At 40.7% G+C, this 23,933-nt stretch overlaps 1 protein-coding gene across 2 annotated transcripts in view; it reads left to right on the top strand.

Annotated features, from left to right (window-relative positions):
• Mkl1 (megakaryoblastic leukemia (translocation) 1) overlaps positions 1 to 23,933 on the top strand; it is a 122,080-nt gene that overhangs the window by 14,551 nt on the left and 83,596 nt on the right. Inside the window, exon 2 of one of the 2 annotated variants that reach the window (XM_013024919.1) lies at positions 7,473 to 7,734. Coding sequence is in view for 1 of the 2 variants with exons in the window: in XM_013024918.1 (XP_012880372.1) it covers positions 22,001 to 22,046 (46 nt within the window). In the remaining variant the exon portion in view is untranslated. Of the gene's footprint in view, positions 1 to 7,472; positions 7,735 to 21,821; positions 22,047 to 23,933 lie in introns of those variants that run through there. The other variant, XM_013024918.1, reaches the window with a different exon arrangement.

Raw genomic sequence — 23,933 nt, forward strand, 5'->3', positions numbered from 1 at the left:
CCCCCCCCCAAAAAAAAAAAAAGTAGCAAAATTTGCAGCCATCTTTTATCTGCAACACCACTGTTCCATGTTCTTTCTCCATTGTTTTGAAGTAGATTAGCATACTAATTTTTCTGTTGGTTATGGGGCTTGAACTCAGGGTCTAGATGCTGTCCCTGAGCTCTTTTGCTCAAGGCTAGTCCTCTACCACTTTGAGTCTCAACTCTACTTTCGATTTTTTGAGTGATTGATTGGAGATGAGTTTCATGGACTTTTCTGCCCAGGCTGGCTTTGAACCATGATCCTCAGCTGTTAGCCTTCTGAGTAACTAGGATTATAGGTGTGAGCCACTGACACTCAGCTCATACTGTTTCATTTTTTGCCAGTCCTGGGGCTTGAACTCAGGGCCTGGGCACTGTCTCTGAGCTTCTTTTGCTCAAGGCTAGCACTTTACCACTTGAGCCACATCACCAGTTGAGGCTTTTTCTTTTCTTTTTTTTTGGTCAGTCATGGGGCTTGAACTCTTGGCCTGGGCACTGTCCCTCAGCTCTTCAGCTCAAGGCAAGCGCTCTCTACTGCTTGAGCCACAGTGCCACTTCCGGTTTTCTAATGGTTTTATTGGAGATGAGAGTCTCACGGAGTTTCCTGCCAGGCAGGCTTTGAACCGTGATCCTCAGATCTCAGCCTCCTGAGTAGCTAGGATTACAGGTGTGAGCCACTGACGCCTGGCTTACTTGAGGCTTTTTCTGTGTATGTGGTACTGAGGAATCCAGCCTAGGGCTTCATGCATGCTAGGCAAACACTCTACCACTAAGCCACATTCCCAGCCCCCTGTTTCTTTTCTTTTCTTTTTTTTTTTTCTTTCCTCTTTGTGGTCATGGGGCTTGAACTCTGAGCCTGGATGCTGTCCCTCAGCTCTTCAGCTCAAGGCTAGCACCCTACCACTTGAGCCACAGCAACACGTCTGGATTTTTTCTGCTTATGTGGTGCTGAGGAATTGAACCCAGGGCCTCATGCATGTGAGGCAAGCCTTAGTGCATATGTGATAAGCTCTTAGAGAATACTTGTTTACCTGATTTGCATGATATACTTTATGTATATAGGTATATACATACATAAACCTCTGCTTAGCTCCTAAGAATTTTTTTTTCTTTTTTTTCTTTTTTCCTTTGGTTGGTCGTGGGGTCTGAATTCTGGGCCTGGGCACTGTCCCTGAGCTCTTCAGCTCAAGTCTACTACTTGAGCCACAGGGCCACTTCTGGCTTTTTCTGCTTATGTGGTGCTGAGGAAAGGAACCCAGGGCCTCGTGCATCCATGGCAAGTACTCTACCACTGAGTCACCTTCCCAGCCCCGCTCCTAAGAATTGTTAAGATTTTCAAAGATCTACTTTGGTGAAAATAAGTCAAAAGAAAAGTTAAAAAAAAGCAATTAAAATAATCGTTATATAGAGGAAGTTATAATCAAAAGAACCATTCTGACTTACAAAGAACTATACATTTTGTTGTATAAAATCGACTTTGTTGTGGGTCATAATGAATGTCATATTTATATTTCAGAGTTACCATTTGTGCCTCTGAACCCTTCCATTCTATTTATGCTTTTGCTTCTGGTTGCCTCTGTTGCTCTGCACGGGCAGAAGGCCTGCAGCCTGAAATAGGGTAGAGTGAGGAAAGATGAAGCAGAATCAGGCTAGCAAGAGAAAGAGCAGATGGGTTGTGGGAGATGACCCTGCCCCCATGCTGTTTTTGTTCTGGCTTTTACTGATCGGATGTGAATCAGCAGCTTGGAAATTGAAGTTAGTGATCCTTTGGTGAAAACCATGTTTGCTCTTGGTTTTAGTAAAATTATAATTTACAAAACTAATGTGAAACATATGATGCAAGTTTTACAGTAAATAAAAATTTAGGAATATTTAGGAACTGGTAAAAGGATAGTTCCTAATAGGTTTGCCCTAAGCATTTTTTAATCTTTTCTCCACATTGTCACGGTTGATGGAATTTTCTCTTATGAGCTATTCAAAATGAATAGTGTCTTTGCTAGAGAATTAAAACCATCCAAGGTTTTTTGTTGTTGTTGTTTTCAGTCATGGGCCTTGAACTCTGGGCCTGAGCGCTGTCCCTCAGCTCTTCAGCTCAAGACTAGCACTCTTCCACTTGAGCCACAGTGCCACTTCTGGTTTATTGGAGACAAGAGTCTCATGGACTTTCCTGCCTGGGCTGGCTTTGAACCACGATCCTCAGATCTCAGCCTCTGGAATAGCTAGAATTGCAGGTTTGAGCCCCAGGTGCCTGGTGGTTGTCACTGCTTATTCTTTTTATATATATATTTTTTTTTATTGTGAAAATACTGTACAGAGGGGTTACAATTACATAGGTAAGATAATGAGCACATCTTACACTGCTTATTCTTGATTTCTAATCTTTTCCTCAAAGTCAAGGTCATGTTTCACTGACTCTTACCTTAGTTCTGTGGAAGAATATTTTTCTTGGCAGTACTAGAGTTTGAACTCAGGGCCTCATACTAGTTAGGCAGGCTAGCCTCCACTGAGCTAGGTTTTCAGTCCTTTATTGGGAGAGTTATTTGTGGGATAGGGTCTCGCTTTCTACCTCAGCTTCCTGTTGTAGTTGGCATTTACATTGGGCTTGATTTTTTTTTCTTTCTCTTTTATTTTTTTGTTGGTTGTGGGTCTTGAACTCTGGGCTTGGGCACTGACTGTCCCTCAGCTCTTCAGCTCAAGATGAGTATCTTAACCACCTGAGCCACAGTGCCACTTCTGGTTTTCTAGTGGTTAATTGGAGATGAGTCTCATAGACTTCTTTTTTTTGTTGGTTGTGGGGCTTGAACTCTGGGCTTGGGGGCTGTCCCTGCGCTGTTCAGCTCAAGACAAGCGCTCTACCGCTTTAGCCACAGTGCCACTCCCGGTTTTCTAGTGGTTTATTGGAGATAAGAGTCTCACGGACTTTCCTGCCATGGACTTTCCTGCCACAGCTGGCTTTGAGCCGCGATCCTCAGATCTCAGTCTTCTGAGTAGTTAGGATTACAGGCGTGAGCCACCGGCGCCTGGCTGTCTCATGAACTTTCTTGCCCAAGCTGGCTTTGAACTGCGATTCTTAGATCTCAGCCTCCTGAGCAGCCAGGATTATAGGTGTGAGCTTTTGGCACTGGACTACAATTTTTTTTTTTAAAGCAGAGATTTTTGTTAGGCTTTGAAAATTATTGTTATGCTGAAATATACAGTTTCAAATTTTACCTCTTAAATATTCAGTGGTATTAAGCACATCAGTTCTCTAGAACTTTCTTATCTTATAAAACTCTATACTTATTTAAACCCTTATTGGTAGGTGTTACAGAGACTGATCGATCATTTGATAGATAGTCCTGATGACTTGACAGTTCTGGGTTTAAACTCAGGACTTTGTGCTGTCCTGCTTGACCCCGTGTTTCCAGCCTCCAGGACATTATTAATGCAAAAATAACATTTGAATATAAGGTATTCACAGACATCATTTAATGTTAGTCTCATGTAATCATGTAAAGATTTACACATTATCGAGCAGCTTTTTAGCTTTTCACTTAATCTGGCAAATCTTTTTTGTTGTTGTTGGTTGTGGGGCTTGAACTCAGGGTCTGGGTGCTGTCCCTGAGCTCTTTTGCTCAAGGCTAGTACTCTACCACTTTGAGCCATAGCACTACTTGTGGTTTTCTGGTGGTTAATTAGAGATAAGAGTCTCATTGACTTCCCTGCCTGGGCTGGCTTGGAGCCATCATCCTCAGATCTGTCTCCTAAGTACCAAGATTACAGGTGTGAGCCACTGGCATCTGCCTTAATCTGGCAAATCTTATAAAATTGCTGGTGTTCTTTTGTTCAACTCTTCCTCCTTGTTCAGCAGCATAAAGTTTTACTTACTATCATACCAAGTTATAAGTTATAATATTGTATCAGTTAAGGCTGAAGTATTGGGGCTTTGCTGTAGGTTAAGAACTTTTTTTTTTTTTTTTTTGGGTCCGGTTGTGGGGCCTGAACTCTGGGCTTGGGCGCTGTCCCTCAGCTCTTCAGCTCAAGGCTAGCGCTCTACCACTTGAGCCATAGCACCACTTCCAGCTTTTTTCTTTTTGCTTATGTGGTGCTGAGGAATCGAACCCAGGGCCTCATGCATGCAAGGCAAGCGCTGTACCACTGAGCCACCTTCCCAGCCCCGGTTAAGAACTTTTTTATTTTTGTGCCAGTCCTTGGGCTTGAACTCAGGGCCTGAGTGTAGTCCCTGAGCTTCTTTTGCTCATGGCTAGTGCTCTACCACTTGAGCCACTGCTCCACTTTTTTGTGGTGGTGGTTGTTGTTGGTCGTGGGGCTTGAACTCTGGGCCTGGGCGCTGTCCCTCAGCTCTTCAGCTCCAGGCGAGCACTCTACCATTTGAGCTACAGCGCCACTTCCGGTTTTCTGGTGGTTTATTGGAGATAAGAGTTTCAGGGATTGCGGCTTCTTCACTCCAGTTTTTTAATGATTAACTGGAGATAAGAATTTCACAGATGTTTCTGCCCGGGGTTGGCTTCAAACTGCAATTCTCAGATCTCAGTCTCCTGAGTACCTGCAATTATAAGTGTGAGCCACTAGCTCCTGGCAACAACGTTATGTATGCAACTATGATTTCTAGCCCAACACTTTAGCTGTAGTTCTTCAGTGGCATATTCCTCTCCTTGTTTGTTGGCTTTTGGAAATGGAGTTTTGCAGACGTTCTGCCTAGGATGGCCCCAAACCGTGATCCGCTCTCTTGACCTTATCCTTCTGAGTCGGATTGCAGACATGACCCACCCAGCAGAAATACCTTTCATTTGCTTCCTCATTGTTCAATTAAAAAATTTATATTGAGCCAGGTACTGGTTCAAAGCCAGCCTGGGAAGAAAGTCAATGAGACTCTTGTCTCAAATTAACCACCAGAAAACCTTAAGTGGCACTGTGGTTCAAGTGTTTATTTCAATGTGAACATGGGTATGTGATAAAGAATATATGTATATTTGTCAGGCCCTGGTGGCTTGCACCTGTAATCTTAGCTACTCAGGAAGCTGAGATCTGAGGATTGTGGTTGGAAGCCAGCCTGGGCAGGAAAATCCATGAACCTCTTACCTCCAACTATCAAAAATGCTTGAAGTTGAGCTGTTGCTCAAATGTTAGAGCATTAGCCTTGAGCAAAAGCAGCTTAAGGACAGCACTCAGTTCAAGCCTAGGACTAGTAAAACACACACACACACACATACACACACACACACACACACACACGAATGTATGTATGTTGCATGTTTATATGTATGTATGTATTTGCTGAATCTTCTACAGTTTTAAAATCATTTTATAAAGACTATCAAATGTATAAATGTTTATTTTACAGTTCACTTAAGAAAAACCCAATATAAAAAGACACACTCATATATAAAAACATTACGCAATGTTTTTATCATCATTTAAACAGTGTCTCTGGGTGCACTGGGAAAACAACTTATATAGGATTTATCTTGGCTCAGTATTCTTTGCCCCAGACTCTGAAAGAGCATGTCTGTTTCCTTGCTTCCTTTAACAGCAGCCTTTGCAGACTAAAAAGATTTCAATTTTATGATATTTGAGTCCCTTGAAATATAACCTCCTGTGGCAACAGTCCTCAATACCCTTTGCCTCCCCCTCTCTCTCTTTCTTCCTTTCTCTCTTTCTCTTTCTTTCTTTCTTTCTTCCTTTCTTTCTTTCTTTCTTTCTCTCTCTCTCTCTCTCTCTCTCTCTCTCTCTCTTTCTCTCTCTCTCTCTCTCTCACACACACACACACACACAGACTATGGGGAAGGAGAAAAGGAGGGAGGCAAGGGAGGAAGGGAATGTCTTGGAATGCATTTTGTTTTTCTGAAACCAAAATCTCTTTTGTGAATCCTAAAGGAGTAGCGGGATGATGGTATCAAAACTTAAGGCCTAACACTTAGGAAACTGGCTTCACATTCAGTAACAAGTTTTCAGTAAACAGATTGTAAATCCTAATCACTTGTAAGAGTTCCTATTAGGGGGATGGGTTTTATCTCAGTAGGAGAATGCATGCTCAGCAAATAACGGAAAGGATCTGCTACAGAGTTAGAAAACCTGAGAAATGCAATGATAGCAATAACAGTATACAAATTCTACTGGATTTGAAAATAAGATTTATACTTAACAAGCATTCAATATAATTTTTTTTGGTTGGTTGTGGGGCTTGAACTCTGGTCCTGGGCACTGTCCCTCAGCTCTTCAGCTCACTACTAGCACTTGAGCCAAGGTGCCACTTCCAGTTTTCTGAGTGCTTTATTGGAGATAAGAGTCTCACAGAGCCGGGCGGGCGCTGGTGGCTCTTGCCTGTAATCCTAGCTACTCAGGAGGCTGAGATCTGAGGATCGCAGTTCAAAGCCACCCTGGGCAGAAGAGTCCGTGAAACTCTTATCTCTAGTAAACCACCAGAAAACCGGAAGTGGCGCAGTAGCTCAAGTGGTAGAGTGCTAGCCTTGAACTGAAGAGCTCAGGCCCAGAGTTCAAGGCCCATGACCGACAAAAAAAAAAAAAAAAAGAGTGTCATTGACTTTTCTTGCCGGTCTGGCTTTGAACTGTGATCTTCAGATCTCAGCCTCCTGAGTAGCTAGGATTACAGGTGTGAGCTGCTGGCGCCTGGCTGTGTGAATATTTATATAGGTTAAAATTAGGATAATATTCATTATTAAAAAAGATCTCTGAATGTTGGTATTTCTTTATGAACTCTAATGAGTTAGGAATTGTTTTCTGAAATTTCCTTTCAGATTTTGATGGTATAACATCATACTTTAATATCTAAGGGTAATTAGTAAATACTATTTCTCCTTGGCCAGCATTTCCTTTTCATTCATTATTGTCTATGCTGCTTTATTTCAACTGTATTAGCCTTCCTGTGTGAGCTAGTTGAGGACACAGTCAGACTTGGAATCTCATACATTCAAGGATGTGCTAGGTCACTTTACAGAAACCTCTTAAGTTGGTTACAGTAGCCTCTATCTGTAATCCATGGTGAATTTGAGGCTAGACTGGACTCTGTAATGGGACACTGTCTCAAAAAGAAAGTTTTAAAGAATAATTTTATAATAATTACATGATCATAATGATCATTATAGGGTTTTATAATGATTCTATAAAGTTTTATAATAACTATATGATTTATATAGTATTTGTTTATAATAGTATTCATGTGTTCAGTGGTCTAGTTTCTTTTCTTTTTTTTTCCAGTCATGGTGCCTGAACTCTGGGCCTGGGCACTGTCCCTCAGCTCTTAGCTCAAGGCTAGTGCTCTACCACTTGAGCCACAGCACCACTTCCAGCTTTTTCTGCTTATGTGGTGCTGAGGAATCGAACCCAGGGCCTCAGGCATGCAAGGCAAGCACTCTACCACTGAGTCACCTTCCCAGCCCTCTAGTTTCTTTATGATACAGTCTTAACCCTTTTTTCTTTTGCCATATCCAGGTTGTCATCACGAAAGCCAAGGTGGATTTCTCCAGTGTGGTGTGCCTGCCCCCTTCCGTCATTGCGGTGAATGGCCTGGACGGAGGAGGGGCTGGCGAAAATGACGATGAACTGGTGCTCGTGTCCCTGTCTGCAGCCCCCAGCCCCCAGAGTGAAGCTGTGGCCAATGAACTGCAGGAGCTCTCCCTGCAGCCCGAGCTGACCCTGGGCCTCCACCCTGGCAGGAATCCCAATTTGCCTCCACTTAGTGAGAGGAAGAATGGTGAGTCCATACGTATTAATTCATTCCTTGATCTGAATCAGGATCTTCTGTTTATAGTGTTATAGATGGTTACTTTATTTCATATTTCTTGCAAGTTTTTTATAAACTTAATCTTTCTCTCTTTCTCTTTCTATAAAGCATTTGACCTTGGTTTTGTACTTGATAGGCTGGTTTGCCCGTATGAACTACTATACCCTGCTATTAGTTGAGATGGGCTCTTTTCAACTTTTTGCCCAGGCTGGCTTGAAACTGTGATCTTTCCAAGCTATATCTCCTGAGTAGCTAGGATTAAAGGTGTGAGTCACCAATGTCCAGTGTTAGGTTTAGGTGATTATTATAAGCTTGGTTTCTTATTATTGCTTTTTTAGTATGTCTTCCTACTTCTCTGCTGCCCCTACCCCATCCCTTCCACTAGTTCATTAATTCAACAAGTAATTGTTGAATATCAATGCATTATAAACTGGTGTAAATGTTACCTTTTTAAAAATTATCCTTTTTTAGCTGATGTTAATCCCAAATAATTTTTCTGAAAGTGATGATGATACAGTTTGTGTTTTATTTTCTAGGGTCTGGGTGGCATGGGTGAGCTATAGGAAGAGAAATAAGTGGGAGATAATAGAAGTGGAAAAGATATCTTTGTTCCCCTTTCATGGTGGTATGGTTTAAGAATCCTCATTGATTGGGGAAAAGGATACATGTGCTTTTTTTTCTTTTTTCTTTTTTTTTTTGGGTCCGGTCGTGGGGCCTGAACTCTGGGCCTGGGCGCTGTCCCTCAGCTCTTCAGCTCAAGGCTAGCGCTCTACCACTTGAGCCACAGCGCCACTTCCGGCTTTTTTCTGTTTGCTTATGTGGTGCTGAGGAATCGAACCCAGGGTCTTGAGCATGCAAGGCAAGCGCTCTACCACTGAGCCACCTTCCCAGCCCCTGCTTTTTTTTCTTAAGGGATGCACTTTGTTCTTTCATACCATAGTGTTGCCCATGAGATACTAATTAATTGTTGGGAGAAATAAAAATCTTGTGTGGGCAGTTTGGGATTCAAATATTTTCTGGGGGAGGCAAAAGATTTTTAATTGTGTTCTTGAAGCATCAAGGACTGTATTAGTTCTTACTTGAGAATGGCTAGATCCTAAGCAGGTCAATTTATAAATGATTCTGTTTGTAATATGACTTATATAGTTTCCTAACCTACTTTATTCCAGGACTTAAAAGATAAACTGGCTTCCCATTGTTACTCATCAAATGTTATGAGCTTCTGGAATACAGATACCAGATTAGAATTCCTGTTCCAAAAGCACAAAACCCTCAACAAGCAGCACCTCAACTCCCCACAGATCCCATCTCTCAGAGAAAAACTGCCAGCATGCTGTCAGCATAGGTTACCTCCCTCGGTGTTCTTCTAGCCTAACACTACAGATCCAGCTGGGTGTCCTGCTTTTTTGATTCACATGGTAGCTTAAGATTTTTGATATGACATGGAAGTATTTTTATAGGCATTCCCAACCCCTCCCATATTGAGGATAGGACTTTTAGGGCCTCGTGCATGTTAGGCAAGCACTCTACCTCTTGAGCCACCCCAGTCCTTTGCTTTTATATTTTGTTTTTGATATGCAGTCTTACCAACTTTACCTGTGCTAGCCTCAGACTTGTTAGCCTCCTGTCTCTGTAGCTGGGAGTACAAGTGTGCCTTACCATGCCTGGCTAATATGTAGCTTTTTTTGGTCTGCTGGTCCTGGGGCTTGAACTCAGGAGGATATGGGTGCTGTCCCTTGAGGTTTTTTGTTTGTCTTTTTTTCCTCCTAGCACTTTACTACTTGAGCCACAGTTCCACTTCTGGCTTTCTTTTGGTGGTTAATTGGAGATAAAAAATCTCCTGAATAAGAATTCCTGACTAGGCTGGCTTATAATTGTGATCCTCAAATCTCAGCCTCCAGAATGAGATTATAGGCCTGAGCCACTTGACACCTGGCACATGTAGCCTTTTAAAAGAATACAGAACAATCTGTTCTGTGACATCATTTATCTAATCTTTCCCAGAATGGACTTTTCAGTCATTTTCCTCTTGAACTCAGGTTCTGGGCTCTATCCTTGGGAGCTGTTGACCTCAAGGGTAGTGCTCTACCACTTGAGCCACAAGCTCCAATCCCAGCTTTTTGTTGGTTAATTGGAAATAGGAGTCTCATTGACATTTCCTGCCTGGGCTGGCTTTGAACTGCACTCCTCAGATCTCAGGCTCTGAGTAGCTAGGATTACCAGTGCCAGCCTTTTTTTTTTTTTTAATATATTTTAGATTATTTTCTTAGAAATGGAGATAAATCACTGGACATTATGTTAAAAAATGAACTATACAATTTGTGATTAGGGGATGAGAGGGAAAAACTGGGAGAGAGCAAGGGAAGAGGTGACATTGTCCAAAAAGAATGTACTCTTTACCTGAATTATGTAATTGTAACTTCTCTGCACATCACCTATATAATAACAAAACAATTTTTCAAAAAAGAAATGGAGGGGTTGGAAATGTGGCTTAGTGGTAGAATGCTTGCCTAGCATGCATGAAGCCCTAGGTTTGATTCCTCAGTACCACATAAACAGAAAAAGCTGGAAGTGGTGCTGTGGCTCAAGTGGTAGAATTCTAGCCTTGAGTAAAAGAAGCTCAGGAACAGTGTGTAGGCCTGAATTCAAGCCTAAGAACTGGCAAAAAAACGAAAAGAAAAGGAAATTGATTTTAAAGTTTTAGTGTTGAAAGTTTATTCAGTGATTGTTGAATTTCAAAGGTATTCTAAGTATTAGACATTAATGAATAAAATGTCATTTGTATTGTCACGGATTTAACAGTTTTATGAAAGAAAGATTAAGCAGGGTTAAACATGCCAATTCAGTTACAAACTTTGGTAATTGCTTTCAAAAGAAAAGCATATGATGTTACAACAAAATAACATCTGATGTGAGGGTAGTGTAGGTGAAGGACTGGCCATTAAAAGCCTTTCTGAGGATGCTGCTTTAAGCTGAGGTCCAGAACACAGTGGTTTGCCAAACAAAAGACAAAAGGAATAACGTGTGCAGACTGGGTGGAGAAAGGGGCAGAAAGAAGAGACAAAGATTAGAAGGGAAAAATAACTTAAAAGAACTAAAAGAATTCTAAGGTGTTAGTGACAGGAAATGAGGGGAGGCAGTAATGTGAATGGAGTCATTGGGCCCTAGACCACTGTCTTATACGTCTTATTAAGAACTGAGGTTCCTGAGAAACACTTGGTTACTTATTAGTATTCATACCTTACTTGTTTAAAAAATGCTAATGTGAGAGGCAAAACAATTTCATTTTAATTTGTATTTTTTTGGTTACTAGTTCTCCAGCTGTTTGTGGGTATTCCATTGCTTTTGACTTCATAGTTCATTTTCTTGGCTCATTAAGACAGTATTTTTAAGATTGTTCCACAGGTATGCGAGTAATCGACTGGAAACACTTGCCAGAAATTTGTGGAAGAATTTCTTATGTGTTCCTCACTCTCAGTATGCTGCATTAAGATTGGGTTCCTTTTGGCTTTGTTATTTTATTTTAATTTATTTTATTTTATTTTTGGGTCCAGTTGTGGGGCCTGAACTCTGGGCCTGGGCACTGTCCCTCAGCTCTTCAGCTCAAGGCTAGCGCTCTACCACTTGAGCCACAGCGCCACTTCTGGCTTTTTTCTTTTTGCTTATGTGGTGCTGAGGAATCGAACCCAGGGCCTCATGCATGCAAGGCAAGCACTCTACCAATGAGCCACCTTCCCAGCACATGCTTTGTTATTTTATAGTTCATGGGTGTTCAACTCTGTGGAGTTGGAAGCTTGAAAAGAAGCTGATAACTCTGGCACATTTATTTAGTATAATTTTATTGTTATTAAGGTGTTGTGTAGAGAGGTTACCATTTCATAAGTCAGATAATGAGTATTTTTATTTTTTTCAGGTAAGGGGTAGGTTTATTCAGTAGACCTGCTGGGACTAGGCAAGGTTGGCACTCCACGTGGCTGGGAAAGGCCTGGGAAAGAGCGAGAGCTGGGAAAGAAAGGAAAGAGAGAAAAGAGCTAGAAAAGAGCAGAGAGAGAGCTAGAAAAGAGCAGAAAGAGCAGAGAGAGAGCAGAGAGAGTACTTTTTTTTTTTGGATAATATTATCCCTTCCTTTGCTTTCCTCCAAATTTCTCCACCTGTCCATACCCACCAGTTACATAAGTCATTTCCCACATATATTCTGAATAATATGATTGGGTTTGTTCACCCTTCCTCCCTCCCTTTCTGCACCCTCCCTTTGCTCCCCATCCCCAGAAAAAAACCCCAAAGCAAAAAGAAACACCACTATCACTACCACCAACGATAACTGAAAAGAACTTACATTATCCTTCCCATAAGAGGCAACCCAGGTTTAACTGGAATTGATTGCTACTTCTTTTAATTTTTTTTTGGGGGGGTCTGGCCGTGGGGCCTGAACTCTGGGCCTGGGCACGGTCCCTCAGCTCTTCAGCTCAAGGGTAGCGCTCTACCACTAGAGCCATAGCACCACTTCCAGCTTTTTTTTCTTTTTGCTTATGTGGTGCTGGGGAATGGAACCCAGGGCCTCAGGCATGCAAGGCAAGCGCTCTATCACTGAGCCACCTTCCCAGCCCCACTTCTTTTAAATTTGTTTAGCTCTTGGTTTCTTTTCTTTTCCTTCCTTCTTTCCTCCCTCCCTTCCTCCCCCTCCCCCTCTCTCTTTCTCTTCTTTCTTTCTCTCTCTCTCTTTCTTTCTTCCCTGTCTGTCTGTCTTCCCTCTCTCTCCCTGTCTTTACCTTTCCTCCCCTCCCCTTTGTTTTCCATTGTTGGTTTGTTTAGAAGTTTTTCTACCTTACCTAATAGAAGAGGGCAGGGACAGTCAGACTGAGTTATCCTTTGTCTATGCCCATACTGGCTTTGACACTGTGTATCATAACAATATTGAAGGCATCCAGTATGAATGAGGTGGCTGTTCATAGTTTGGCTTTTGTAGGCTTTGACGTTGACGTTTACTTTGGAATGTGAGCTGAAAATAGAGCTTTCATCTGTCCTAAGGCCTGGGAATACCATACTGATGATAATGTGTGATTGTCCTGGGTTTGCAGGTCTTGACTGGGTTCCTCATCAGTAGTAGGTTGTGGTTACAGAATAGAAAAACTACCCAGGACTTGTAATTACTTGCTTAGGTGCTGGGTTATATTACATTACCTTTTGTGTTTTCACTTTGCCTAATACTAGGTATCTTGGGGAAAGTCTTACCTGGTTGGATCCTGTGAGATTTCAGTATGGTTACTTTAGATTTTTGTAGCACTGTAACTCAGTAAACCCATGCACGTACTTGTGAGACTCCAGATCAGAAATGAACACTTAGTGTTCTGAAATCCCAGAGCCAGTTGTCATTTCTGTGTGGTCCTCTATACTATGTTGTCTTATAGAAATGATACATGTAAAGCTGGTTGCTGGTGGCTCATGCCTGTAATCCTAGCTACTCAGGAGGCTGAGATCTGATGATCACTGTTCAAAGTCAGCCTAGGCAGGAAAGTCCGTGAGACTCCTTATCTCCAATAAACCACTGGAAATGGCACTGGTGCTCTAGTGGTAGAGCGCTTGCCTTGAGCTGGAGAGCTGAGGGACCACGGTGCCCAAGCCCAGAGTTCAAGCCCCACAACCAGTCAACCAAACAAAAAAGATATATGAACTAGCGGGGCTGACAGCCTTCTGGGGTTTTACCTTTTTTTTTTTTTAAATAGGGGTGATAGGATCTCAAAGAAGTTTTATATTTATTATCATTGGGACTTAATATATTATTATATAGCTATCATTCTTATTTATATTAAATATAAATTCATGTCATGGATTTTAAATTTTACTTTGTTGCTTGTAAAATTTGAACTTGCAGCCCAGGCACTATGCCTAAGCTCTTTTGCTCAAGGCTAGCTCTACCACTTTGAGTGGTAGAACCACTTCTGGTTTTCTGGTGGTTAATTGGAGATAAGAGTCTCATGCATTTTCCTGCCTGGGCTATCTTTGAACCATGATCTTCAGATCTCAGCCTCCTGAGTAGCTAGGATTACAGGCGTGAGCGTCTGGATTTTTAAATTTTTAAATTTTTAAAGTGTTAGCTCCTTAAATATGTGTACTAATGGGAGTTTTAGCAGAGGACCTGCCCTGTTTGGATAGGTAGAGATTCTTTTGTTATGAACTTTTCTCATGTTGTTTGACTTTTATGTTATAAATAGGGCTTTCATTCCACTTAGCGTACACTTAGGTATGCTGTCACACATCAGACCCTGTGCTAGCTAGATCTAGGAGTGGGGAGGAATTAAGCCACACTCTAGGGAGCAATAATAGAGGTGGGCATAACTCTTATTAGTGCTAAGGGAGCATGCATGAGCTGTAGTTTGCCTGTCCACAAAGTGCAAGTAGAATGGGGAGATTGCTGGATCAGGGAAAGCTTTCCAGAATAGGCAATCTGAATAAGAATCGGTTGGTAACAAGGATGGCTTTAATATAGGCAAGGCTGGAGAGAAGTGGCGTAGTTAAGAGGTCATTGCCTAGTATGGACTGCCACCTGTGGAATATTCTTGCCTCTGTAGCAAGTGCACAATATACTGGGAACATAGGCGATACATAGCATAGCAATATCTAAAATGTGGAATGAGGGCTGGGAGGGTGGCTCAGTGGTAGAGCGCTTGCCTTGCATGCCTGAGGCCCTGGGTTCGATTCCTCAGCATTACATAAGCAAAAAGAAAAGAGCTGGAAGTGGTGCTGTGGCTCAAGTGGTAGAGCACTAGCCTTGAGCTGAAGAGCTAAGGGACTGTGCCCAGGCCCAGAGTTCAGGCCCCACAACTGTACCCCCCCCAAAAAAATATGGAATGAAATCTTGAGTGCTTCACCAAATAACATACAAGAAAAGGAGGGCTGGGATGTAGCTCAGTGGCAAAGCACTTGCCTAGTAAGTACAATGTCCTAGGTTCCATCCCCAGTACAAAAAAAAAAAAAAAGAAGAAGAAAAGACAAAAAAATTTCAATTAAAAATACATAAAAGGAGGAGGAGAAATTTGTAAATTAAGAGACTTCGACCCTGCTATACCATAACTCCTGGGCATCTACCCAGAACATCACAAGCCAGCATACCATAAATGCACTTGCATGCATATCCATGTTCATTGCTGCACTATTCACAATAGCCAAGTTATGGAAACAGCCCAGATGCCCAACAGTAGCTGAGTTGATCCAAAAAATGTGGTACCTATACATAATGGAATTTTACACAGCCATTAGAAAGAATAACATTATGTCATTTTCAGGGAGATAGATAGACCTAGAACAAATCATGTTAAGTGAGGTAAGCCAAGCTTAGAGACACAAACAGCAGATGTTTTCTCTCATATGGGGATGCTAAATCTAAAATACACTGGGACATGATAAATTGTACAAGACTCTAGGCGTTCATACACAGTAAGACCAAAAGAGTATGCACTGAGGAGAGGAACACAAAGGCAAATGCTTATGTGCATCTGATCATATAAAATAATATTTATTGAAATGAACTCCAGGAAATGGAAACTAGGTTTTTTTTCTTTGCTGCTGTTTTTGTTTTCTTTTTTTCTTGTTTGTTCATTTATCTGTCTTTGGGAAGGTAAAGGGCATGTACAGAAATAAATGGACAAAAGGTTGAATAGATGCTCAGATACTCACTAGATATTATGTGGAAAATGAGCTATACAACTTGTAGGTGGGGACAGGAGGGAAAAACTGGGACAGAATGAGGGAAGGGGTGATGTTGTCCAAAAAGAAATGTATTCTTGACTTATGTAACTATAACCCCTCTGTACATCACCTTTATACCAGCAAGAGACAGAGAGACTTAAGCCTGGTACTAGAGGCTCACACCTGTAATCCTAGATACAAAAAAGGCTGAGATCTGTGGATCATGGTTTGAAGCCAGCTCAGGCAGGAACGTCTATGAGACTCTTAACCTCAGTCAAACCAGCAAAAGCCAGAAGTGGAGTTGAGGTTCAAGTGATAGAGTACTAGCATTGACCACAAAAGCTTAAAGGCTAGCACCAAAGCCCTTGGTTCAATCTCCGGGCCCAGTACCAAAAAAAAAGTGAGAGAGAGAGAGAGACAGACAGACAGACTTAAGAGGCACATGGACTCTTAAAAGAATATAAGATAGCACAATTTGGGCATTGATTTGTTAATAATATTAAGAATTTTGAAAATTCAAGGAATGGCCAGGCGCCAGTGGCTCATGCCTGTAATCCTAGCTACTCTGGAGGCTAAGATCTGAGGATCTGAGATCTGAGGATAATGGTTTAAAGCCAGCCTGGATTGGAAAGTCTGTGAAACTCTTATCTTCAATAAGCCACCAGAAAACCAGAAGTGGTGCTATAGCTCAAGTGGTAGCTTGCTAGCCTTGAGCTGAAATGCTGAGGGACAGCGCTCAGGGCCAGAGTTCAAGCCCCATAACCGACAAAAAATAAAAAAATTCAAGGTATGGAAACGGTATATGGTTATGTTAAAAATAGTCATATCTTTTAGATATGCCTAAATCAATAAAGATGAAATTCGATGATGTCTAGAATTTGCTTAGAGTGATATATTGTTGACGGGGTGCTCTTTTCATGTGGTAGTAGACAACGTTGTAGACAGGTGAATCAAGTTTGGCCACGTGACAATTGAGTTTTGAAGGTAAGTGATTGGAACACAATCTGTTTATTTTGCCATTCTTTCCTACCTTAGTATGTGTTTCAACTTTGCTGTAAACTTTTATAAAACCTTTTCTGTTTCAGGCAAGAAGTACTAAAGACATGAAAAGAAGCACTGTTTGTAGTGATAGAGCAAAAAAATTAATTTGAGTAGATTATGAAATAGTTAATTTTGTTAATTAAGTTGCCACTTGGCAATTAATTGGATGGTTAGGGCCAGAGGGAGGGGAGTGTAAATTTATCCTTTCGGGCCCTGTTACCTATTGCAGGGAAAGTAGAAGTAATGTTCATAGGGGTTGGTGCAGGTAATGACTCTGGAAGTTTAGGCATAGGAGGTTAAGATAGCCAGATAAAGATACATAATTGGAACTTATGAGCAATGAGGATTCTGAGAAGAAAGGTTAGAGAGGTAGCAGGGTAAGAATTTTTATTTCTTTTCTTTTTTATATGCGCTGCTACTGAGTCTTGAACTCAGGGCCTGTGCACTGTCTCTTAGCTGTTTTGTTCAAGGCTGATGTTGTACTATTTGAGTCACAGCTCTTCTTTTGGCATTTTGCTGGCTAATTGGTCTTTACTGCCGTGGCTGACTTTGAACCTTGATTCTTAGATCTTAGCCTCTGGCGTAGCTTAGGTGTGAGCCACAGGCGCTTAGGAACAAAGTAGGATTTTAAATTTATTAGAAAACCTAGGAAGTGGAAGATTTTTAGGAGATTATGGAAATTAACAAATACAGTGGGAGGGTCAGCTAATATAAAAACTTACCTGCTTTTTTCTTTTAATTAATTAATTCATTTGTTTATTCATTTGGTAGTGCTAGGATTTAAATTTAGGTTTTTGCACTTGGTAAGCAGCTATACTCTACCTCTGGACCATAACTCCAGCCACTTTTTTGCGTTGGTTATTTTTAGATCTGGTCTCACTTTTTGCCTGGGTGTGTGCATAGACCACAGTCTACCTATTTTATGCTTCATGTGGTAGCTGGGATGACAGGTGCACACTGTCACACCCAGCTTCTTCCATTTAGATAGCCTTACAAAATCCCTCCCCTCCCCCTCCCAGGCTGCCCTACAACCACAGTCCTCTAATCTCAGCATCCTACATTGTGACAAAACAGATTTACGCCAGCTGCTGTGGTAGTATTGGTTGATAAGGGCATGAACAACTAGCACCCAGGCTCTATTTTCTTTTCTTTTTCTCCTGTCCTTCTCTTTCCACTCCTGTTTCTCTTTTTTCCTTCCCCTTCCCCTTCTTTCTTTGTTCCATTATATAGCTTGAACTGGCCTTGAACTCAAGATCCTCCTGCTTCAGCTTCCTAAGTACTAGGATTGTAGGCCTGTGCTACCCTGCCCTGCTGATTGTTGTTCCTGTCCCCACCCCATCCTTGAGTTTCTTTTGCTCAAGGCTAGTGCTCTACCACTTGAGGCACAGCTCAACTTCCAGCCTTTTTTGGGGGTAGTTTATTGGAGATAAGAGTCTTATGGACTTTACTGCTTGGGCTGATTTTGAACCATGCCCATCAGATCTCAGGCTCCTAAGTAGGATTACAGGCATGAACCACCAATACCTGGCTCTGGCCCTTTCTTCCTTTTAAACAATTTTTTAAAAAATGCTTTCTGATTGGTGTGGGGCTTGAACTCAAGTCCTGGGCGCTGTCCCTGACCTCTATTGTTCAAGGGTAGTGCACCACCTCTGGTTTCTCTGGTGTTTAATTGGAGATAAGCATTTTATGGACTTTCTTGCCTGGGGTGGCTTTGAACCATGATCTCAGTCTTCTGAGTAGCTAGGATTACAGGTGTGAGCCACCAGTGCCCAGCTTAAACAATTTTTAATGGGTTTTATTATTCTATTTTCACTTACTGTGTGATAAAGTGGTTAAGAATTTAAAAACTATATTGAGGTCTTGTAGTATCATGTGTCCTTTGAATGAATTAGTAGACTAAAGCCATATTAAATTTGGGTTAAAGTTATGATTAGAAGCAAAGATTTTATTTTATTGGACATTCAGATGGTTTAGCCTTCCTTTTCTTGATGCTGTTAGCTTGAAAATCATGGTCATTTGCATGGAGACCTTGTGAACCTTTAGTTCCATTTTTTGAGATGTTACCAATGAGCAGAAAATTAGTAGAACTGAAGCTTTTACTATTTTGAACCAAAAGGGTTCAAACTTTTAAAGTTGTGAAACTGTTTTCCCAGTCTGTTTTCTCAGTGACTCTGTTGATATTCTTAAGGGTAAATGTCAAATCTGAGCAATAGGCAAAGATTCTGTTACTTCCTTTTAAAAAATTACTTTCTTAGATTTCTGTTTTAAAAATACCTTTTCTTTAGCTCCTTTTATTCAAGAGTGCATATGGGTCTGGACTTGCTATGAAAAGTGAAATCACTGAGGTGTGCTGCCTATCTCTCCCTCACCCTTAGTGATGTCACATGACTTAGTGTCTCCTGTGGAGCTTGGTTCTTTACATCAGAAAGGAGAGAGGGCCAGAGCCTGGGTCCTGCCTGCCATCTTGTTTGCAGGAATCTTGGAATTTCTATTATTTTCCTCTACATACAGAAATGTGAGCACTTGGTTCTTTTGAAAACCCCTCGCACAACAAAGAATGTAACATAGCCCATGGGGGAACAAAGGGGGTGATCCAGCTCTTTCAGAGTCGCCAACCTCTCACTAGACTCTCTAGGCTAAGACAGTCCGAGAGAGCTGGGTTGCCAGAAAGGACCAGTGAGAATGTGGCTGCCTGTCTCCTGAGCAGCATGCAGCCTACACCGGCTGCCACTGTTGCTGTTGAGTCATTCCCACAGTTCTATATAGAGCTCTTCTTTTAAACATGATGTTCTTGGAACAAGAAAGGGAAGATTTCTCTTCCACAGACTCTCCCCTACTCTGGATCTGCATTGCCCTTTCTTCTCTGTGAGCATTGCCCTCGCTCTTTCTGAGGCTGTTCTCTTTGTAGGTCTTCAACTCTTTTTTTTTTTAATTGTAAAAGTGATGAACAGCAGGGTTACAGTTATAATGAAGCATATCAAAATGAACTCCAAGAATTGAAAACAAAGTCTTTTATTTTGTATTGTTTGCAGTTATTTCTATTATTTTCTTTTAGTTTTCTATAGCCTTTGTCTTGTATATAAGTTTATCTGGGGCTGGGAATGTGGCTTAGTGGTAGAGTGCTTGCCTACCATGTATGAAACCCAGGGTTTGATTCCTCAGTACCATATAAACAGAAAAAGCCAGAGATGGCACTGTGGCTCAAGTGGTAGAGTACTAGCCTTGAGCAAAAGAAGCTCAGGGACAGTGACCAGGCCCTGAGTTCAAGCCCCAGGACTGGCAAAAACAAAACAAAACAAAAAAAGTTTATTTGATCTGGGGAAGGGAAAGAGAGTCACAGAAACTGCAGGTCAAAAGATGAACTAATGAAACAAAGATATTCCTTTTGTTCATCATTTGTTTGACTACGTAAGAATTAAGGCATTCGCTAGGCTGAGGCTGCAGCTGTAGGCTTTGGTGTGGACTGCCACTTCACTAGAAAGATGGAGATGTTCTAAATAAACAGTCCAAGCGTGGGTTTCTAGTTTCTAACTATTCACTAAAAGTTCACCAAATAAGCAAAAGGCATCCAAATACTATAAATATCAGTTCATAAAAAGTACTGCAAAGAGAACAAATAAGCTTCTCATTTTGGGTAAATAAAAAATTTGCTGTATATATAATTTAAAAGGATTTTAAAGTTTTTGTTGTTGTTGTTGGTTGTGGGCTTGAACTTAGGGCCTGGGTGCTGTCCCTGAGCTTTTTCACTCAAGACTAGCACTCTACCACTTTGAGCCCACAGCACTACTTCTGGATTTCTGGTGATTAATTGGAGATAAGAATCTCATGGACTTTCCTGCCCAGGCTGGCTTTGAACCATGATTCTCAGCTCTCAGCTTCCTGAGTAGCTAGAAGCCACCACTTCCTGGCTAAAATTTTTGTTTTCAATGGAAGGTGAACTACATGTATTCATTCCTATTCAAAAGGCCTTATTGGTGCTAGTGGAAAAAAGATGGAAGTTTTCTTCATTAGGAAATGGAAATTTCCTTCTTTTCTTTGTTTTTCCATCTAATTTATCTTTGTGGTAGTACTGAAGGTTGAACATGATGCCTTGTGCTTTCTAGGCAAGTGCTCTACTACTTAAGCCACACCTCAGACCTCCTTTTTTGCCTTATTTATTTTTGAGGATAGGGTCTTGCAGTTATGACTGCACTGGTCTGGACCATGATCCTATTTATGCTTTTCCTATAGCTGGGATGACAAACATGTGTTACCTTGCCTAGCTATTATTTGAGGTAGGGGTCTCACTAAGTTTTTGCCCTCACTGGCCTTGAACCATAATCCTCCTGAGTAAATAGGATTACAGATGTGAGCCCAACCGAAAAGGAAATTATTACATATTGAAACTGTCTCCTTCTGTTACACATCAGCCTGACATAAAGCATTTTAAGACTGCCACCAGGGCTGGGAAGGTGGCTCAGTGGTAGAGTGCTTGCCTTGCATGCATAAGGCCCTGAGTTTGATTCCTCAGCACCACATAAGCAGAAAAAGCTGGAAGTGGTACTGTGGTTCAAGTGGTAGAGTACTAACCTTGAGCTAAAGAGCTGAGGGACAGCGCCCAAGCCCAGAGTTCAGGCCCCATGAGTAACCAAAAAAAAAAAAATCACCAAAAAACCCTGCCAAGATCAATTCACCATCTATCTGGAGATAGCTTGTGCCACATGGGCACAGATAAAGAATGCTTTTAGGGGACTGGCAGATTTGAAGGACAGATTACATAGTCCTGGCTTTTGGTGACTTTTTAAAACAATTTTAATTGAAATGGGGGTGGAGAAAAATAGTTGAGCTTTTGTAGTTAAATATTCAGCTTCCTTAGCCTGTTATCTATAAATATCACAGACTAAAAGGCTGCTAGAATTCTTTTTCAGAAAATTTACTTAGCTTACAGTTATTTATTTGTGTATATATATGTGTGTGTGTGTGTATATATATATATATAAGTCTATCTATATCCTATTTCTACCTCTCTGTGACTGTTTTTTTTCCCATGAGATAGTTGCTTTCATTGTGCTATCTTAGACTTTCTTTTCTTTTCTTTTTTTTTTGTCTTAGACTTTCATCATTTGTCTTAGACTACATTAGCAGCCAAGTCCTTTCTAGTATGGTTTTGAACAAAATATGATCTTAAGAAAGAGGGAAGCACTAGATCTGTTTTCTGAAAGTCCAGCATATCTCCCCTCCCCTAGAGATGAGGGGTGGAGCTCACACACAGCTCTAACCACATACTTTGTGTCTTCACTGAAGCACTTGGTTTCCTGTCAGCAGTCACTCAACTTAGGCCATCTTGACTTGCCTGAAGCGTGGTGGCTGGGTGTCTGTCATGAAGGGAGCAAGTTCTCACTGTGGTTTGAGCGCAGGCATGAGACTGGATTTGTGAAAGCCTGCTTAGACTCCGAAGACGTCTTTTTTTCCTGTGACTTTGACTTTCTTCATTGTCTTTGTGGGCTGTTGTTTCTAAGAAGACATTGTCATGACTCTGTTGGAACCTGAGATGCTAATGATGGCTGTACAGTCAGGTAACTTCTCTTATTTCCTCTAAATCTTATTTGCCACAGGCTTCTTAAAATAGGTTGAATAAATATATAACTGCTAGGATTGGACAGAGATGGAAGAAAGATAAAATAAATTACCTAATAAAAGTATTGCATTTTCATGCTTTTATTTTTTTCTATATTTGCAAATTATGGTTATTAAGTCTTAGCATCAAATTAGATGCTAACCGATCTTCAGACTCTTGAGTAAGCAGACCTATTTGAGGAAATAAAACTATTTGTCTTCTTGAGTTATTTTGTTATTATTTGTGACAGTGCTTTTAGCAAAAGCCTATTAAATTGCTTTTGCATACCATCAGCATACCATCTATTCACAGAAAGCCTGTTTATCTGTGTAGATTAATCACTATACTATTTTATGCCTTTGTGAAAGTATCTTCTATGTTTTTGCTTAGCCGTTCTCTCTGTCTTGTATAACTTTCACAAACCATCTTTTGTATTGGATCTGTGAAAATGTCCTAAATAACACATTTAATGGTTTCTTTTACTTTTGGCATTTTTAAGCATATAAGTCAGATATCCAAAAATAAAGAATGTTCCCTTTATTATTTTTAGATTTCTACTAAAATGTAATCTGTAGTGTTTTCCTGTTTCTGAGCATATCTTCAGAGATTCATACAAGTGGTATTTGTGGACTTTTTCCCATCTACTGGCCTCACTCAATGGAGAACGAGACTTCTTGGTTCTGGCAGATACTGTCTCTGGCAGCCTTGGTCTTGCTGTTCTCCTTGGGGAGCTCTTAGGTAGTGTGTTGTCAGCCTTAGATATCCATCTGTTGAGACAGGATCAGATGCTGTCAGGTTAAGCCTTTATGGACAAGAAAGAGGCAGAAAAGAAGATGAAATGCTTCTATTTTTTTCTTTTCTGGTTATAAGTATGACCATAATTAGTATTTATTAGTTCAATTTTTCTGTTCATATATGCTATGTGCTTCAGGTTGTCTTTCGTTTTCCTCCCACATATCTATAGTGTTCTGATAAACAAGATAATATGCTTATCTGAATGTTTCCCATCTGTCTTTGATGAAATAGCTCCCTATTAAACTGACTTGAATTTTTTTTTTCCTGTCTGTATTCCAGTTCTCTCTCTGTGTGTGGGCAAGCGCATATTTTATCTTTAGGCATAGACTTTAGCACTTGAATTTTTCTCTAACTTCTTTGATCACCTTGTTACTCACAGATACTTCAGCCCAGTAACTTTTAATAGTCTTAAGTTAAAAGATTATTTTCCTTAAAGGTGCTCAGTGTTTCTGGTTTTAACCTGGAAAAGGGATGTACTTAATACTTTCTTGTCTCAGAGCAGTATTTCCTACAGCATATGTTGAGCAGAGCTAGTCACCCATCTGTTGGACCAACTACTTCATAAAATTTTCAAAGGACAATAGTATGTAAGACAAGAATGGATGACATTGTCAAGGGTGTTGGATACAGGTAGAACCAAAAGCTTGCCAAGAAGGCCATGTATTTAGACATATTTCTTTTGCTTATATTCATAAAAGCAGAGATTCTGGGTTCAGCAAACTGTCTTGCCCATATCCTGTTGTTTCTAAATGTTCAAGGAATTTAATAATATATTGGTTTTGTGATATTGTTATCATTTTGTTCTGAAGTGATATGGGTATGAATTGGATAATAACTAGTGTGGCAGTCATTTATAACATACTGTAGTCATGATAGGAAATGACAAAGCATCTATAATAAAACCTCAGTAAACCAAGACCATATGATTCTTGTGAAATGATTTTTAGGACCCACAGATTTTCTAACAGTAGAATATCTGTGTTTTCATGATTATATACTTTATAGATGAAACTACTGTTTCATCTTAAAGCAGAATCAAACTTTAAGATAC

This window comes from Dipodomys ordii, unplaced genomic scaffold, assembly GCF_000151885.1.
Source record: "Dipodomys ordii isolate 6190 unplaced genomic scaffold, Dord_2.0 Scaffold79, whole genome shotgun sequence".
Taxonomy (NCBI): domain Eukaryota; kingdom Metazoa; phylum Chordata; class Mammalia; order Rodentia; family Heteromyidae; genus Dipodomys; species Dipodomys ordii.